Source organism: Amia ocellicauda, chromosome 2, assembly GCF_036373705.1.
Source record: "Amia ocellicauda isolate fAmiCal2 chromosome 2, fAmiCal2.hap1, whole genome shotgun sequence".
Taxonomy (NCBI): Eukaryota; Metazoa; Chordata; class Actinopteri; order Amiiformes; family Amiidae; genus Amia; species Amia ocellicauda.
The window spans coordinates 61,564,729-61,584,589 of NC_089851.1; the positions used below are offsets into that span (position 1 = coordinate 61,564,729).

Consider the following 19,861-nt stretch of genomic DNA (forward strand, 5'->3'; position numbering starts at 1 on the left):
AAACTATATTCAACAAAAGTATTAAAAAACAAAGTAACCAAGAGCAGTTTTCATAACACGAATGTGTGCAACTCAGCTGTTGTCTCCATCGCATAACACTATGAAAAGAGTAACTAATATCTGATGAGAGGAACAAAAAGCAACATTTGCAATGGCTGGTTGACCTTGGACACACATTGTCTACCGTTTTTCTTATCCAACCATTGACTACTTAAAAACGATTCAAGGATTGGGCATAATGAGTGAAAACCAACGTGCTCAGTGTTCACAGTATTGAGTGATGTAGAATGTGGCACAGGGGTCCTCAAGGAAGTTTGTGTACAGGCATATATCTGGCCTGCTACGAGATCCAGGGTCACACAAGGTTCAGCACTCTATTCATATCACATCCCTTTTTCTTTCTTTCTTTCTCTTTCTTTCTTTTTTGTTTATTTATCCACCACCTTCCTGACAGCAGAAGCCAAGGAAAAAAATGTAACATTAAGAAATCCCAGCATAATATAATATAATACACCTCCAAGATGTGGTAGGCAAGGCAACCGGACCCCACAGGGACCACTTTGAGGGCCACTGATTCTGAGCCCTATGAAACCTGCAGCAGTGGGGCCCTCCAGGAACAGGGCTGGCCAGCAACCACCTATAGACCGATCTCACCGTCTAAAGTGGACTGCAGGGGCCCGATGCGTCCCATTCGTCGGATTCTCCACACGTTCCGGGCTGAGGGGACATACAGCTGAGTGACCTGGGATCGCAGGGAGAAAACAGTCAATATTGATGGGGAAAAATTAGTAAAGGAATAATTAGCACAATAGTAAAGTCCCCTGCACAGACCAACCCATTAACAGCCCAGCCTTACAGATAGGGACCCACTGCCTAATCTATCAATTACAGTAACAACAATCAGAGAAGCCCTTGCGGGGTTTATATCAATACTCTCAATAGTCAGAAAAGATTTTAAATAGGGCTTCAGCTAAGAATCCAGTTCAGCGTGTAACGTGCTCACCAATCCTGGTGCATGGCCGGTTTCAGGGCCATCTCCAGCTGTTGCTAACGGTGAGGAAAGGGAAGGTTATGAATGCTCAATGAAGACTCACCTTATCAGCTCTGATGTTCACCTCGCCTGAGAGCCAGTGAGCAGATGGACAGAAGGGCCTGCGAATGTCCCGTGCTTTCACCATTTTCACCAGGTTAGTGATGACCTGTAAAACACACCACATCTCAGCTGACACACACACCAGGCAAGCGCTATTTCACAGACAATAAGTCTTACATTTCTCTTGAATTTGTATCCATGATTTTAATAACACACACACACACACACACACACACACACATTCTTTTGTGTATGTTTGTATAAAGAACTTGAACTTTCCTTGGAAGATATTTTGCTGATGATCTAACAGGAAACAGCATAACTCTTGTGTGTCAATCAAAGTGCAGGCCATTCCTCGCATTAAGGATAATAAATGTTTCCACGCTGTACTCGAGGTACTTGGAAAAAAGGAACGCCACTGTTTATATGCAAAGAAATACAATTAGAAGCTTTTGCTAAAAGCCAATTTGAGCATTCCATCATTAGCGCACCATTTATGGGTAGTATAAAAGAAAAATGACTCAAATCATCTGGAAACGCACAGCCTCGTTAATTAGGCCAAGACTGCTGACATCAGCTACTGATCTGGAGCCGTGCTCGAAGGTAAACTGCGACGGCAACAACAGCAGGCAGAGCGCCGTGCCCAGGGTACAGACCAGGACTTTCTCTGGAGCCAGCCATCGCAGCCATCGCAGGCCAGGCCTCCACACCATCCCTCTTTCACTCATAATTCGGATGATATACCCATATTTATATAAACCTATATGAATATTAACCGGATGGATACCCTACTGAAGTTAAACAAAATGACCCAAGACCAGCCTACACCCCCAACCACCGCAATTGAGAATTCCTCCCGAGCCCTCATCTTCTCCGACCCGTACCATCAATCTCCAACCCCAAACCGGAGCCGTCTGGAGCTGGCAATAACCACAAGTGCAAAACGCTGTAAAATCAACCCGATTGGGCTGGACTGTGGCTTCCCCCTGACTTGTCGAATGAATAAGCATTCCTTAATTAGCCCATCGGGTTAAGTGCTGGCCTTAATGGGCCTCTCCCCAAACTCCAGCGTGACATCTTTCTCCAAACATGGCCAAGAAGAAAGTTCCATTAGCAATATTAATACGAGCTTAGTTGATCATTTTCATTCAATTAACTTCTTTCAATTAAATAGATAGCTTGACAATAGGAGTGATAAAAGATCGTCAGGGACAGCCGATGACTCCAACCAAACATTAGCGTGTGAGGGGGGTCAGTGGTATTAAACTCACTGTAAATCTAGCATTCAATTTGGAAAATGCGTCTCTCGCTGCGCCCGCTCCTTTAATGGGCCGTGTCAGCTGACAAGAGGTGTCGGCACCAGCCTTTTATGAAATTTCAGCCGTGTTTCTACACCTCCTGTGCTCACCCTGCGGCAGCATCTCCGCATCTTCCTACAGGGCAGGGCGACACGAGGAGAGGTCCACCTCCAGAGTGGGCCAAGAACCAGTTCCTACCGCAGCCAGGTTCGCCAGCACCTCCAGCACCCTGCTTAGTTGGGTTTATATGCTGGTGGTGCCAGAGTCAAACCCTTAAGACACAGCTATTGAGATTAGACTCTGATCTTCTCGTATACCTTGATGTCATTCACCATAAGGACTTACTATTATGAATAATAATAATAATACCTTTGTTTTAAGACATTTAAGACACAAGATTCAAGGAAATCTACAGATTTTGATGAAGAAGATGAAAAACATTGCCTGGAACTTGTTTGTTTGGTTATTATAATCCTCTTTGAAAAATCCAGCATACCGAGAGATGAACGATACGTGTCCTGTGGCCCATGGAAAAGAAATCTTCAGTCATACTGGTGAACGTTGGTTTAAGTCACCAACAGAAATGATGACCCTGCAAAAGCCTGAACCCTCCAATCAATACATGCATAAATAAATCCATAAATGAACACTGATGTCATCTGCATTTTGTACCTTTAGTCTAAATTACTTGAATTTAGGAGAACAAAAACCACTATGAACTAAAAACTCCTTTTGATGAATATTTTGAACCAGAGGAGAGAGTGCTCACCCTCAAGTCAAACAAACAATTCAGCATCAAAAAAACAAACCAACAAGCAGAATTGTTTCCCTCGGGGCTCTGTGATCAGCTGAAACCTAAGCACTAGGGCCTGTGTGATTAGAAACTTTAAATTAAATGAAATACACAATCCTATTTATTTTAAATTAGTGCATTTTGTGGTCATGAACTGCTGGGAAGGGAGTTGGTGGTTTGCTTTTCCTTCTGATGGGCAAGAGGGGAGATGACAAATTATATTCTTGCCCTGGGATAGAAGGAAAATAAGGAAATAACTGAAAAGCATGGCTGCAGTGAAACTATTCCTGTAGCCTTCCCTGTATGAATAGATTAGGGGTGGGAATTGGAAGGGACCTGGCGATACAATATCACGATACGATAACATTGCGATTATGTTTAGTGATACACCAAATACTGCAATTCGATACTGTGGTATATTGCGATTTTCCATTTACTTGTTTCTCATTAGACTGCAGTGAAAAGTTAGTCAAACATGATATTTATCCCCTGCTGTCTCAAAACAGAATTTGAGAAGACTGTTAGGTGCACATTAGGACCAAGGGTTCAGGGCTAATCCACTCTTGTCCATGAAAGAGGCACTTGACGAAGAGATGTATTCATCGCCACAGACTGTGTGCTGTGGGATTTAACTACTCGGCTTTGACACCTCATGTCACAACGAGAAGGACATATCAAACACACATCGACCAGAGGAGCGCAACATCTGGTCAATTAAAAAATAGACCCGAAATCGCTTGAGGAATGTTCCACTACATCGTTCACTGGGAGCTCAGCTCACCTTGAACAGCTGGACCCAGCGCTTCTGCTCGGCCTGGATGCGCTGCTGCATCTCGGTGTTGGTCTTGACACCCACGCTCTTGAAGGCGGCGATGTACTCCTCACGGTGCTCGGGCTTGGTCTCGGGGTAGGCCAGCTTGATGATGCCCAGGCAGGCGTCCCTCAGGCAGCGGGACAGCGTGACCAGCTCGACCAGGGTGAAGGGCATCATGGAGGACTGGCTCTGCCCTGCAACACACGGGACGCGTGAGGCCAAACTGGCAGCTGGCACATTCCTGCAAGACTTGCGTCATACTGCCACATGGACAGGCCAACTGTGTCTCAAGCAATCAGAGCCAAGTGGATCTCAAGCACAGCCACCGAGCCAAACAATGCTTTCACTTGTCTGTCTTACAGCAATCCATATGGAGTCAGAAGTGCCAATAATTGTATCAATCATTATGAATCACATACGAGAAACCAACCAATGGCAGAGCAGCATTTCCAAGCTATCCTATACCTCTCACCCTGTGCAGACAATTATCAATATTTAAAAATTATAACAGCAAAATGGACAATCATGCTATCTTCGATTTTAACATATTAACTTCTTATAAATCACATATGTAAAGATAATACATACAAATATCTTTACAGTGAAAAATAAGTGTAAAACCTCAGTAGCGGCTGTTCTCTCGACAGTGTGCATTGCGTTTGTGTTTGTGCCACTTGCTGATGAGTTTTAGGTGCTGGAGTTGAGGACAGACGTCAGTTTCTGGACACAAGAGTAAACTCAGTCTTAATCATCACACACCAAACTTGGCTGAAGTGCCAAAAAGGGAGTTAAACACATTTCTTCACATAAGTCTTCAGGAAAAGTCCCCCTTGCTGTGACAGCAATGCCTGGTAACCAAATACCAGCTCCAGTTACCAATGAGGTTTCAGGACAATGCTAGGGGTGCAAGTTGCACAGGATGTACATTTGTTTGTAATAAATAGTTTTGTTATCTTGTCTCAGTTACTGCAGATCATACAATTCGCCAAGCACTGAAAGCCAACATTTTTTTATGAGCCCCATGAAATCTCATTTATATCACTTAAGATTTGTCTGGCCTTTTTTAAAGGTGGAAATGTATATTTTTAGTCTCAAAGTCTGTTTTGTAATTAAAATCATATTTGTCTTCGTCAGTGTGTCTGGAGTTTTAGGAAGCCCTTACAACATTTTAGCACTCTGCCGTTACTTCCTAAAGCCTGCTTTGCCCGGACAGCGTCCTGCCCCCCCCCCTCCCCACCACCGCTAAACATTCACTTACACAAACATGCACCAGCACTCAGTTTCACAGCTGGTTTTGGTAGCACTAATCCCCCCCCAAAAAAGAGCAAAACTATGCTGTACAATATATTATACCATACAGGCAGCTTGTATGGTAAAAATGGGAATAACAGTGCCACAACACGCAGAGAACATGAATCCGTGAAGATGGCATATCCCCGTAGCTTGTCAGTTCTACCCCTGAGGGAATCGCCTCTCTGGGGGTTAGGAGATAACAAAAATGGTCATTCATGCAGGCCGTATTTACAGAGACTGGGCCAGTGTGCTCCTCAGTTATGAGCATCGCTATATTGTTAAATTCTCTCAATAGTTTTTTTACAAGTCTATATTTCTTCATTTTATTGTTCCCAGTATTTGGAGACTATTCATTATAGTGTCTAGTCAAGGTATTAGTGGAACTGTGTTATGTCTGGGCCGCCGATGGAGGAAAAAACTGCAAAACCCACATTTTATTGTAGAAAAAAACAAAGAGCTAACGTTGCAGTCAAAGCATTGTGATCACAGGGTGAAATGTTAACAACAACAACAACGATTATGAGTTTGTTTTGTTTGCCTGTATGTTTGTTTGCATTACCTTCCATGGGATATCCGAAGAACTCACTGTCGTGCACCGAGATGAGCGAGTGGCTGAACAGAGAGCTGAAGAGATAGAAGAGGGGGATGATGCGGTTCGAGTCTTCCAGGGACATGGGCGACCCGCGGGAGATCACCTGCAGCAGGGGAACCATGGACCTGCGAGGGCGGGGCACAGGAGAACACGTCATTCACAGGAATAAACTCGATTCACAGTGCCGGTCTCATTCAAAAGTACATCAATCGTCAACTCGGGAAATCAACCCCTCTGTTCTTTTACAGATAAACAGATGACCATTCTTCAATCAAGCATGCCAGTCACCCATGGGTTTGATCTTTTGTTACTCAGGACTCAAACCTGATTGATAGTTCATAAGGAAGTAGGCAACACAAGCTTCGTAATTGAGAGGCAGACTTCTAGCTGCTGAACTCCCTAGATTATTTAATCATTGCGGAAAAGGATTGTATGCTCGTAGGAGACAGTTTTTCTCCATATTAAACCCATCTCTCAAACCAGTGCTTGCCTGCTTCATTAAAACATGTGCATTATTTAATAAATTTGTTGTGTGCTCAGAAAGGATGTCATTTAAAGGGTTTCCGGCTGCACACCGATATAAACTGGGGCCTGGGTGCCACCGACGCACACAGATTAGGCCGCAGCTTGCTAATATGCCAGTAAACGTGTTTAATTAGCAGAGGTCCTCAGAGGAAATTCCACAGGGCAGACTCTTGCATTCAGAGCAACCACATGAATGCGCTGAGGGCATGTCACAATGTAAATATATAAAAATATGTTTATACCATACCCGGTAATCATCTTGGTGGTCATGGATGTTATTAAATGCCACAGGTGCCTCAGGAAGCGAGCGTTGAACGCTAAACTGTAGAGGAGTCTGAAAGACGGAAGGAGAAAAAGATCAACAAGGATAAAATCACTGTCCCTTGGTTTAATTTGGTTAAAGCATCTAAAAGTGTTCTGTGGAGGGATTGCTTTAATACAGTAATGGCAGGTAACAGCTTCTGAATGATAGCTAGGCATGGGTCCTGGGTATCTCTCAAGCTGAGGAGATGGGTGTGTTATTGGTGTCGAGACATTCAGTTGCCAGTCCACAATGCCAGTCACCGTTAACTCTCAGGTTGATTGATTAGGGATCGTCCTCGATATTGACTGCTGGTTTGGATGTCGTAAAAAAGGAAAATGTGGGCGAAACGTCAACTCTATTTGACCATCAAGTTTCAGAATACACAAGACATTTGAATATTCATGGCACAAACAGTTTCCAAAGCAATTTGCGTAACTGCAAAAGCACTAGCATGGTCAAACCAGACCGTGCAGACCACTTTTCCCATTTCTACCGCACGTTTTAATCTACACGTCTCTTATACTCTGATTAGCTGTGACTAATTCCTTTCCTTTATTCACATCCTGTTTTGTTTGTTATTTTCCCCCAAAGAGGAATCAGTGCAGCTCTGTGGCCTTGACGGAGAGGAGAGCTAAAAAGGCGTGACGGCAGAACACGGCATCCCACAGGAATGTCAGGGCCTCCGTAGTAAAAGGCGTCAAGATTCCTTATGTGCAATGAAACAGACTGAATGACCCATTAAGCTTTATTTAGGTGAGGCACCTTCCATTAGTAAACTGGCTGATGACGAGGATGGAAGGCAGGGTCATAAACAGATTCGAGCTTCCTGGAGGGCCCATTTAAGTTAATGAAGAGACCACGATGGAGATGTGTAGGAGACACACAATGGAGCTGTGTAGAAGCACACAATGCCATTGCGGGGAAGGCCCTGAGTGGGGATCGCATGCTTAGACACTCGATGGGAACTGCGAAGGTGTCGCCGAGATAATAGAAACGCAAGGACCCGTTTTCTATAACAATGCCACAAAGAGCTATAGGCTATAGCACCTCTGTGAGAATGGACACCTACCCCCCCCCCCACTGCCTCCCCCTCCCCATGCCCAGGTCTTCCAAGTCAAAGGTGAGCTCGCTGGCGTGAAGGTAGCACAGAGACAATAATTGCCCCAAAGCTAAACTAAGCCCTGCATACAACAGAGCCCCTGCCTCAAGGCCCAGATAACTGCCACTCTTGCAAAGCAAAAAAAAAAAAAAAAAAAGCCCTTGACAGCAACAAGACAAGGACAATGATTATATATTCAGAAGCAGAAGTGAAAGGGGCACTGCCACTGCCATTGCATCTGTCCAACCAGGCAGGACTTTGTCATTGAATGCCACGTACAGTAGGTGGGTAGAGTTGCAATACGATGGCGTGATTTAAAAAAAAGGTATTACAAATAATAATCATAATACACTGAAGATGTCATTTCCAAAACCTCATTCAAATTCCTTTCAAAGCACGTGTATAAAATGCATCGCGTATCCACATTCTGCTCCTTCACAAATATACAGGAAGTGATTTGTTTACATGAATCGAGGTTTGAAAATCAGCTTACTGTCAGTTCCTCAGGACAAACTCCGCCACTGCCAGGAATTGATAACACCGGTGAATCGTCACTAACTCTCGTAAAAGAGATGTTAAGAAAGAAACGGCGAGCCGAGTGACTCGCTACAGCAGAAACGTTTCACAGCACGGCACCATTTGGACCATGTCACAGATTTCTAGTTTGGACAATTAGGGGAAAAAAGTAAGAAAGCAAGAAACAAAGAAAGAAAGAGACAGAAAGGGACAACACTAATATGTTTAAGGGGTAAATCTTGATATACTCCCAATCTGTCTCCCACAGGAAACGTGGCACTCTCCCGGTTTTAATCGTTTGTGAGTGTCTGATTGAAATTGGTAACAAAGCACTAAAATACTCACTGACACAATGATTTACAGCTTACGTGTTAAAAGAAAAAAAAACAGCCCCCCACCTCGTTTCAATCACAAGATGAGGCTGTGCATTTACAATGAACACGGAAGTGGGGGGGCTGGCGGAAACAGGGAAAAGTGCGTGTAGGATGACCTTGATACACTGATCGCTCTGATGACATCGTTGAAAGATTTCACACCCATGTGGTTTTACCTGGTCTGACCATCAAGACTCTCTGCATGAGAGGAGTGGAGGTCACAAATTGATCAAGTCCAACCTGCAGCAGGCAAGACAAGACGGGATATGACTTCCTGTCCCCGGGAACACAAGCCCACTGCTGTCCCCTCAGGGTAACTGAATGAATCACTAGGGGGTTGTAGCAGGAACAGTAACAATTAGCAGGAACAGGAACAACTGCAAATAAGAAGCTATTTCCAACCATATTACAGATTGCCAGTGTGAATAATAATTATGTTTTAAATAAATAAACACTGAGGTTAAATGAAAGAGACTGGAAGTCTTGACAGGTTTATGGAACGTTTCACTATAGTGTCAATAAACGTCACGCCATGATGGGGCACTGGAAAGATCAACAGAAATTAGCATATCAATTAAAAACCTGCGGGACTGGAATATGATTCTTCTTCAGCCACTTTTATTTGTGCTTTCCCCGGCAGCAATCAGATTCAAGCAAATCCAAAACAAAATTCAAAACTTGATTTCCACTGCCTGTTACCCATGTCACTCAAAGGCCCAGACCACAACAAAACTATGACCAACCCCCAAATCGCAAATTGCAGACTCGTACCCTGTCGTGTTTATGTTCATAAGGTGTAAGAAGTAATTCAAATAAAAAGCTATAATTCTTATCGTATGTTATCTTTGGTCAGTTCCTATCTTGGAGCAATTTCGAGGCCGTCTGGAAGATATCACTTCAATTAAAAAGGGATTTGCTAATAGCCAATTATGCCAGCCCTAGGTTTGAGGTTTGATGGCATTCTGTGGAGGGAAGCCCCAGCACGTCACAGTGAAGCCGAGTGAGATGACTGGGGAGCCGGCGGTGTTTTCCACATGTAAACTACACAATTATAGCTGGTGTGCTAAACAAACCCAGCATCCCGAGAGCAGTCTGGGAGTCTGCGACAGCTGCTAATGACAGAGGCTCACCGAGGCGGGCTGCACTGTATGCAAGGCAAACAATTAGGAGGCGATTATGCCACAGCCATGTGACTGCAATCACATCTGAGCCTTGTGCAGAAAGAGCCTCATGGAACAAACACACATTTTTAACACATGGCAGATGATGTATATATCTATCTCTTTCTTTTTCCTCATCATTTTCTATTTCTTTCTTTCAATTGAATGCAAGACCTCTTCATATGAAACACACAACTACATTTTACTATTTGGTAGATGTACAATGCTTCTATTTTTCATATTCCATAATTCCTTGTAGATTTAAAATACATGGGATATACTTATAGAATATATTTTTGTCTGTAATCAATACATTTTATATGTTGAAAATATATGGTAGGTATTAACTTCTTAGTGTATTTTATACATATATAGTGTAAATATACATCAATAGATATATGGATTACAGACTAAATTATGAGAAATATAAGGATCATACATCATCATACCATATATACAAATATATAGCTTTGATGCATATGGGGAGCTCTTGCATTCAATTGCAAGAAAAAGAAATACAAATTGAAGTGTTATCAGCATTTACTGAAAATGTATTTCAGGTGAAGACATGAGCACAAACTATTCAATTGTAATATTTATTCTCCGAAACGCACCGGCAATGAACCCTTTCTTAAAACACTATAAATTAGCGCACAGTGCGATCGGCCCCCTGTGCCTCTTGTAAAGCTATCCTGTCCTATTCTACATTCATTCATCTTCCTCTCTGAGCTAATTATTTTGTACAGATCTCCAATAATGGTGGGGAGAGAGCAGGCGGATTTATAGTAAAAGCGTTCGCAGTGAGAAGGAGATGATTGCGGAGGGGGGTTGGGAATGCCAGCGAGTGGTTATAAATAAAATTACAGAAGGAGTAGGAGAAGGAGAAGAAGAAGGAGGAAAAGAAGGAACGAAAGTACAAAAAGAAAAAAGGAATTTAAAAGGGCACCCGAAAAACAAAACAAACTAAAACATGGTCATTTGTAGACCGGGCATTAAACTAAGCCTGCTTTTCTGTTTATGCTGCTCAATCCATATGGCTAGTGAGTCAGATGAAATTTAGGAACAGAGAGAGGAAGTCCAGACACAATTCAGTCTCAACACAAACAGCTGCCCAGTATTTCCTTCTTGGCCTCGGTAAGACCAAAAAGGAAAGAGACAGAAATCTGGCAATTATGTTTTGTCCCATCCTAGTCCAGGTTATTACACGTCAGCCTCGTCACTAGTGACCAAACAGGAAGTGTAACCCTGTTGAAGAAACCTGCTGTCCCCATCTCTACAGCTGAAGCCAGCTCTCTCTCTCTCTGTTTGAGTCTCTGCTCCTGAAACTACGAGCAGGCAGGACTGACTGGGACAGAGGATACTGAGGAGTATTGAGGGCTCTGTGTGCAGCACATACATACACACGTCTGTACAGAAGACCATCAGAGCTGCAAGCACACGTATCACAAATTATGATGAGCAATCATTCGCTATATTTCCTGATACTCTAGACAGACAATTTGATGGTTATACTCTATTAAACCTGTGACACATCAGAGTTAAGCTGCAGCACCAAGCATTCATGTGAAGATTGTGCAAAGGAGTCTCTGTGCTTTAACAGGCGTCCCTGTTGTGTGTGAGCGCGCTCGGGGAATTGAGGACTGTAAATCAGGGTCCAGGAAGCAGACAAATAAGCCTGACACACAGGACTCTCCTTCTTCCGTTGATCATGTCTGTCCCCCAGTCAACCAGGAGCGCCGATTCATTTCAACCCAGTAATGATTACCCAGGGAAGCCAGTTATTTGCAGCAGTAAAGCCCGGCGCTCTAATTCAGAGGCAACTATGACGACCAAACCAACCCCCCCAACCCCCCAAACCCTTACATCCTGCCCTAATGCAATTAGCCGGTAAAGAGCTAATTACCCTAATCGAGGAATGACAGTTTCACTGACATCTTACTTCCTCTGGCAGCCATAAACACAAGTGGGTGAAGACAGGAGCTAATTGGTTCTGCTTCATCATTATTTACATAAGTGCTTGCATTACTTAAAACGCAGGGCTGGTGTAGGACTGAAGGGGTTGGAATAAATGGTTTATTACCAAGACCTGAAGCAATCCGTTTACTGCCTTTAATTTAACTCTTTTAATTCGAATGAGTCTTATTTTTACCCTCTGCCTACTCTTCTGTGCCTCGATCATGGAACCAGCCTCCCCACTCTTCATTTTGGGGTCGTGCACAAAACTATTGTAGGGAGACGCTCGGCAAAGCTCATACAGAGGGGGTGCTGGCGAGCACAAGGCAAGCAAGTGGCACAGCCTGGATTTGAACCAGGAAAAGCCCCCAAATCGCCTCACTCACCCTTCCCACAGTGAGAAAACACAAACTCCAAGACAGCACAACGGCGGCAAACGATGCAGTAATCCAGATTATCATTAACATTTTCTCCTTCATAATTACAGCATGGTCCCTGCAGATTTCATTTGCTTAGTCCTTTTCTACTGCAGAATCAATCACTCAATCTTGGCACTCTTTGAGGTTTCAAATAATATAAGGTTTATTTTTAAAAGCGTACATAAATATGATGTTAAAATTGGTATCGGAGTAATGTCCGGTGGAGGCTGTCCCGAAGGGTAAATTTTAATCTTTGAAGGTTTGGAACACATTACCGTACAAATTGTCGAAGCTTTGTTGGTGCTAATTTGCATACTTTATCGATGACGTCACATTAGCTACTAGTGTATCGATTTGAATGAACAGACTACTTTTTTTTTCCCTTTTCTTTTTTACAGGTAATCCATATATGAACAAAAGAAAACATCCACTTATAGTTTAAAATAAGTTCTCAAACAGTGATCATGTTTTTATAAATTTTATAAATATAAAGCTCATGGTTTATATTGATTTTACTTGCACGAAATAGCGAATCGCTGTAAACTCCTTGATGAATATATCCCGGTGTTCATTACTGTTCTGAAAGTTGTAAATACTACAAACCAAAACAAAAGTAACCTTAACCTTACGTTAACTATAATAAAAATACTTTCTTCTCCAGTTATTATACCAATATAATAACGATAATAATAATAATAATAATAATATTGGGTCAATTGCAACGAACTTGCAGAGTTGCAAAAGTTGCCTTTACCCCATAAACCCTTTATTGGGTGCGGTGGCGCTACAGTATTCAAACACTGTCAATTTCTATCAACAAGAGAGAAAAAGAACGAAGGCTTGTAAAAACCTTTGAAGGTCTAGAGACCGAACGTTCGAACCTTCGGAGACTGCCCTAAAAGTGAGAGAGTTGAGATTTGTAGTAGGGTTATAAAGATTACTGTATCACAGGCAGTAGCTCCAGTTTTGCTCTTCTACCCCACCAGAGATCTTATCATTACAATCACAACACAGTAACTCAACAGAGGATTGGCTTGTTCGCGCAAGTGTCTAATATGGACATTATAAGGAGTACAGGTATGGAACACGTATCAAATGAAACTAGACAACTATATTCTGCATAGTTGATCTTGATTAGACAAACTATATTACAGTAATACCAAGTCTTTTCACAAAAACAAAAATGCGTTTAGAAAAGTTTTCCTCCACTACATAGGAAATCTTTTTTGAATATTTTATGTCGAAATACCACTCGTATTGAAATTTGGAAAAGTTGAAAATACCATAAGAAATGAAGGAATAATGTGCATTTGAAAAAAAAATTGCCTATGCGGAAAAGTTTAGAGAAAATGTGTACCACAAAATACTGACATGAGGGCCATTTCTCCATTATAAGGGCCACATGCATGTGGGACCACTTTTTTTTCCCCAAGATAAATAATAGCATATTTATGAATTATGGATTGTATGAAACAGATTTCAATGCAAAACTTACTTTTCTTACAATTTCCCCTTAAAGTACTTGTCAAAATACAACTTTTAAGACAAACTGGGTGAATATTGGATATCAGTTGAAGGAGTTATTTGTTTTAAAAATAGCAATTCTCGTCAATTTTCCCCCCTACTTTGCAAGTCAATATCTCCTCACAGCAACGTCAGATTTTAACAATCTTTGTATCAAGACTCAATTCTCTAGTTTCCAGGGATATAAAATTATGTATATGGGTATAATAGTGCCAGAGTTATTAATAGATGCATGTCAACCCACCAGCAGGTTGAAAACAATGGGGCTGAGTGTAACGATTTATTCAGCTCCACGTTGATGCACATATTACAACATTTGTAATTTGCGGCAAAAAATAAAACTGATTTAGTTCCTGGAATTAAAAAAAAACATCAAATCCCAATCCATTAAGTCAGCAATAACTTCTGATTTTCCAATATCCTCAACAAATACGCCTTTAAATCTCAAACTGGTGGTCATTAAAAACGCACCTTGCGGCCTGAGGTAGGAGACAACTGGTATAATTCTGGAAACACTGGCAGGGGGAAGAACATGGCAGTTTAAAAGAGGATTCGGTTAAGCGGGGCAGTGGGGTAGGATGGTCCCAGAGTGCCCGGTTGCCGGTTGGCGCGTGGGGGCTCACCTGACTTTGGGCACCATCATGCGGTGCTGCACCATGAGGGTGTGGCAGATGGAGGCCATCATGGTGAAGACCTCCTCGCTGGCCGAGTCCCTCCACACCAGGTTGAGTAGCGCGTTGGTCTGCTGCTTGGTGTCCAGCTTGCGCACGCACTCTTCAGTGATGAACTGCACCGAGATGCGGCTGTCATCCTGAGAGAGCAGCATCGACGAAAGACAAGGAGGAAAAAAGGGCACAGTTAGCAGCACACAACCCCCCAAACGTGCCCTGCAGTGAGTACTGCAAACGGCAGGACTTATTTGTCTGTCTCGTTTGTTAATTTGTTTAAATCAATAAGAGAAATGACCAGCGTGAGCCAATACTGAGCCAATATTGTTTATGTATGTATGTATAAGGCCTGAAGTTTGCGTTTATTTTTTCGATCATGTGATGTTCCTCTTGTTCACATGATGTTCCTTTACATGGAGACAGCTCGCTGAATTAATTAAAATGGAGAGCAAGCTGTTGACGACCATTAAAGACGTAACCAATTACATCCATCTCCATTTAATGGCATTCCCTTCATGCACAATGCAGTTTGGCTTCTTAAGGATCAGTCTGGATGCAGATACATCTTAAAGCCAACCAATTAACACTTAGGCAAACAGCCTGAGGAGAATATAAGCACTGGAGAGCTCAAGGAAAAGGCTTTAAACAGTAACTAAAAAGCCACAGTTGTGGGAGACACTGGGATAGCATGAGCACGACCCAGGAGCAGAGGCTGGACAAACCACCAGTCCCTAGTCCTGCCAAACTCAACTACAAACCACAGCTCTCTTGGGGGGGGGGGTACTGCTTCGACCCATCAACTGAATTAGAGACAGAAAAGATGGCCTTATGCACGTTCACCCTGATAAATCTGTGTCCTTTCTACCATAGTTCTGCTGTGGATACCTATGGGTTCAACATGCCTTCACGGTGTTTTACTACACTGGACCACAGCAATACCATGATCAATATTTCTAAGGCTCATTCACTATAGTAAAACTATGGTACAACCACAGTAAAACCACGTGCTAAAAAGGGCTGAAACCCAACGGTAAATTCACCAGGGTAAGCTTGCACGAGGGTCCTCCTGATGATGACACCTGATCAGATTCACAACAGAGGAAAGGATGCTGTTTCAGGTTCACACGCATCGCATTCAGGCGGAACGTCACGTGGACCCGTGTTCCAAACCCCGCCTCCGGCTCCCATCACATCCAAGCATGCGTTCCAGTGCAGACGGTACCTGACTGGACACGGTCTTGATGCTGGTGTCGTCCTCGTCCTCGGAGTCACTCAGGACCTCCTGCCGGCCGCTGGCCACGGACACGGGCAGCTGAGGCAGCAGGGTCTGTAGTGTGCGCAGATACAGCAGCAGGCCCTCCTCGGACAGGCCCCCTGGTGGCACAGACAAACACAGTGAGCGACGCAGGGTCTTGAGTAGCGAGATCTTCCTCTGTGCCACTCGAAAAGAAAGTGCAGAGAAAGACACACATATTCTAACACTGCCGCTGTTATGCTCTTCCTGGAAGAACCCAAAGCATCATCGGAGGTGACCTTGTGTCCTCTAGCACTGTTGTTATAATTGGACAGCACTTGAGGCCCATACACCTTCTCTATGATGATGATGATGAATTCACACATTTGAGCTGTTGCAATTGACATACGGACTCTGCTCACCTAAGTTCGTCTCCCCGATGGCCAGGATGAAGTAGAACAACCAGGGGGCCTTGTGAGAAGCCACCATGGAGGCACAGACCGTCCCCAGCAGGGAGCTGAGGAAGGGCTCAAAGGGGAACGAGGAGTGGGCGTCTGAAAGCGCGGGAATGAAGAAGTGGAATATCTGCTCCGTGAACGGCGCCGAGATGAACTCCTCCGTGAAGGCTGCAAACACGTACTGTCTGCAGGACACAAAGCCAAACCAAACTGAGAGGGACACAAAATCAGGCAGCAACAGGGGTTTGCTTACAGTCGTGCTCAAAGCTAAACATGCTAATATTCAAACTGCTAGTCAAGGAGGGCGACGTGCCAGTTATAATACTACAGAAGAGCAGCATTATCTTCTGAAAATGTGAACACACTAGTCTGTCTGTTTGCAGTACTATGGGTTTAGTTCCTATATTCAGCCTATGCCTTTGAAATATTTTCTTTTAACTTTATTCACTTTTTCAGTAGTTAAATTAATCTGATGATCTAACTGCATTTACAGGGGACCTTTTCAGTACAGTATCACTTAACACGGTAGATATGGCAATCCAAGCTGTCATTGAGAGATATATCCAAATACAATTTAAGATATCTTAAATAGAATTGCAGAGATCTCAAATTAACTCCATTTCGAGATCTCGAATTGAAGGAGATATCTCAAATTGACTTCCTGTGAAAATGCTGAATGTTTTGTATTAACTTATCTTGAAATAGACAGGAAATCAATTTGAGATATCTCAAATACAATTCAAAATATCTCAAATAGGTCAGGAAGTCAATTTGAGACCTCTTGAAATGGAGTTAGTACGAGAGATCTCCAATTCAATTTAAGATATCTTACATTGTATTTCGAGATCTCTCTAAATTAGTTTGGCTTTCCATACGGTAGAGGAGTTTCTGAAAATGACTGTGCTTCTGAAACCATGGAGAATTAAACCCATTTCTCGATAGGAATACATGTTATAAACGTATGCAATAAATTAATAATAAATACGTTAAACCGTAAACCATAATCATAGATCATTAACTGTAGAAAATACTTGACGGTGCTAAATTCATTTATTCTTTAATTATTTTACTGTGTTGTTGTGAAACCCTGTTAATCGCAACCTCCCTGTACATTTATAATGAAGAAGCAGAAAACTCTAGAGACTATGGCAGCCTCTTGTTTGTTTTATTATTATAATTTTTTGAAATTTTGTACTGGATTGCTGGAATTTTTATTAAAGATTTTATTAGAGGACTTTCTTGGGATTATTTTACACCCATTCTACTAGAGTTACACTGATATATGCAAATGTTTCATGTCATTTTAACATGAGATTAAATATGTGACTAATTAGTGAACATTTGAGATTAATCGTGATTTTAATCATTTGATCCTAATATATGTATAATTTTGAGTGCTGGTTCCTACACTTCAGGGTTTCCATTAGTAGTCGTGAGATCACCGTGTTCAGTGAGTAAAAAACATGTGTTTGGCATGACTGAATGCCAGTCCAAGTGGCTGCTCTCGATCTCGTCTGCTATTAGTCAGAGCGCTCGGGTTTACTTTTATTGCTCATTGTAAACAGGTTGGTGAAGCAATTACAGTGTTCCTGTGATCGTCACTTTACTGTCTGGATTTCTTTTTTGTGTACGAATGCCTCTTAGACAAAGTTCGCCTTTTCTCACATGCTTGCAAGTCTGTGATGCAGAACGTTCAAATGCCAAGGGGAGTCTAAAAAATATGTACCGTGAGGATGACAATGTGCCCATTTGTGTTTCTGAGTCTGTTTTAAAGGAACAGACCAGCCTTCATACAATTGAATATCTGTGCATGAGTCATTACAAAACAAATCTCAATCTTTCATGATCTGTACCATAACAGAAAGCAGCCCCGTCGTTCAATGTTATCTGTAGAAAGGCCAAGAAAAAGCAAACAAGTGCCCCTGTAGAAAGAGGGCTTCACAAAGAGCTGCGCCTTCTGAATGAAATGTTTTCTAACTGCTTAAAGTTGAGAAATTGTAGGCCTACCCCTCTGAACTGTCAATAAACCTTCAATTGGCCACTGTTGTTAAAAACGCAGCTGCGCACGGGTAGTCTGAGTCTATCTGTGATGGGGACCGATTCCTGTGAGCAGTGTGGTGTCCTCACCTGGCTCCGTGTGCACAAGAAGAGTAGGTAAAGTGCAAAGGCTTGAGTATGTGCTCCAGGAGAGTGCTGGCCAGAGGGACGCGGGGAGCATTGCTATATTCTAGACTCGATGGAAGCTTATGATTTACTAAAATGTAAAGCGACCTGTAGTATCCTGAAACACAGAGGAAAAAAAGAGACGTTAGTGCTTCTTGAACAGCTGCCCGGTCAAGGCTGCACAATCCATCAGTGGTGGTAAAAGTGTCACTCCAATTGAGACAGAAAAGTAACATTATTGTTGTGTTACAGATACTGCAGACATTCTTTGTGTTGAATACATTATGAGGCAGTTAGGGGGGTGGAAATCACAACATCCGCTTGCCTCTGTAGTGCCTTATTTATTGTGCCTGTGGAAATATCCTACATCATAGACTTAAAATTGTGAACACTTTTAATTTATCGATGACTTTAATATGGTAATTACATTAAAATCTCCATAATGGGCAGCACAGAATCTCCCAGTTCCCTTCGCCGGCTGCCAAGACTAAAGTAAATGTGAAAACGGCTGTGGTAGCACTTGCATGTGTAATAAATCCCAGGCGGAGGGGAAATGGACACGAGGGCCGTACTAACCTTTATGTACCATATAGTGCAAAATTTGTTCAATTAAAGACGCTACACAATTAGCATCTTGAAGAACAGGCAAATAAGTTATCTCTGAAGAAAAGATCTCCAGCATGCGCATGGGGACCGCCACGTTTAAACTGTCTTCCTTGCACGTCTGCAGGAGCCTGGGAAGACAGAAACAAACACTTTTTGGGTTACACACAACAAACATACACGCCGGGTACAGTAAACGCTGTGCTCCACAAGTGTAACTGTAATTCAGTCAGAGTCGAAGGTACCTGCAACACAAGCCCAGCATCCTCTTGATCTGAAAGACGCAGGTCTGTCTGTCCGGCCCAGCAAGCTGCTTCACGAATGGCCCGTTGGACTTCACCAAGTTCTGACACATCCATATCTGCAAGAGAACGCACTCATCTCACCCGGTGCTGTGAGGTAACAGGAAGTGCACAAGCCCTGACAGTGTCACTTCCCGAGTAAAACAGTGGGAACTGCTTTGACTCGTTTATGTAATGAATACGCTGTTTGGTACCCAGGGCATTTCCATATCCTCTATTTGTTAAATTAGTGTATTTACAAACCATGCCACCACATCCAACAGAAAACAGATTTTTCTAAGATAATCCAAGTTTAAACACCTACTCTTTTTTTTTTTTATATAACCATATTTATTTGTTAATCCTTATGTTAGTGTTAGACACTATTCAAAGAGCAAACTTGGTCTATCATTAGGTATTACACTTCAGACAGCATTCAACCGCAAAATACTATGTGTGTGTGTGTGTGTGTGTGTGAGAGAGAGAGAGAGAGAGAGAGAAAGAAAGGAAACAGAGAGTGTATGACGATACTTACCAATCTTGAAGAGTCTTCACTTTGTCGGTAGAAAAACAGAAGTTGCCTTACTAGGAGCGTCAGGTTGGCTCCGTCACTGAGACAAAACCCTCCCCCCGACTGCGCCAGGCAGGCACAGTGGTCGAACTCACTCCTCTGAATGGCGTGCTGCAGACACAGGAA

At 42.7% G+C, this 19,861-nt stretch overlaps 1 protein-coding gene across 1 annotated transcript in view; it reads right to left on the minus strand.

Annotated features, from left to right (window-relative positions):
- ube3c (ubiquitin protein ligase E3C) overlaps positions 1-19,861 on the minus strand; it is a 43,166-nt gene that overhangs the window by 19,341 nt on the left and 3,964 nt on the right. The window contains exons 5-16 of the mRNA XM_066688039.1: positions 19,700-19,846; positions 19,129-19,244; positions 18,857-19,014; positions 18,245-18,398; positions 16,082-16,302; positions 15,648-15,799; positions 14,381-14,568; positions 6,656-6,742; positions 5,851-6,008; positions 3,966-4,192; positions 1,095-1,199; positions 655-742 (exon numbers count right to left, since the gene is read on the minus strand). Coding sequence (XP_066544136.1) covers positions 655-742; positions 1,095-1,199; positions 3,966-4,192; positions 5,851-6,008; positions 6,656-6,742; positions 14,381-14,568; positions 15,648-15,799; positions 16,082-16,302; positions 18,245-18,398; positions 18,857-19,014; positions 19,129-19,244; positions 19,700-19,846 — 1,801 coding nt within the window. The remainder of the gene's footprint in view (positions 1-654; positions 743-1,094; positions 1,200-3,965; positions 4,193-5,850; positions 6,009-6,655; positions 6,743-14,380; positions 14,569-15,647; positions 15,800-16,081; positions 16,303-18,244; positions 18,399-18,856; positions 19,015-19,128; positions 19,245-19,699; positions 19,847-19,861) is intronic.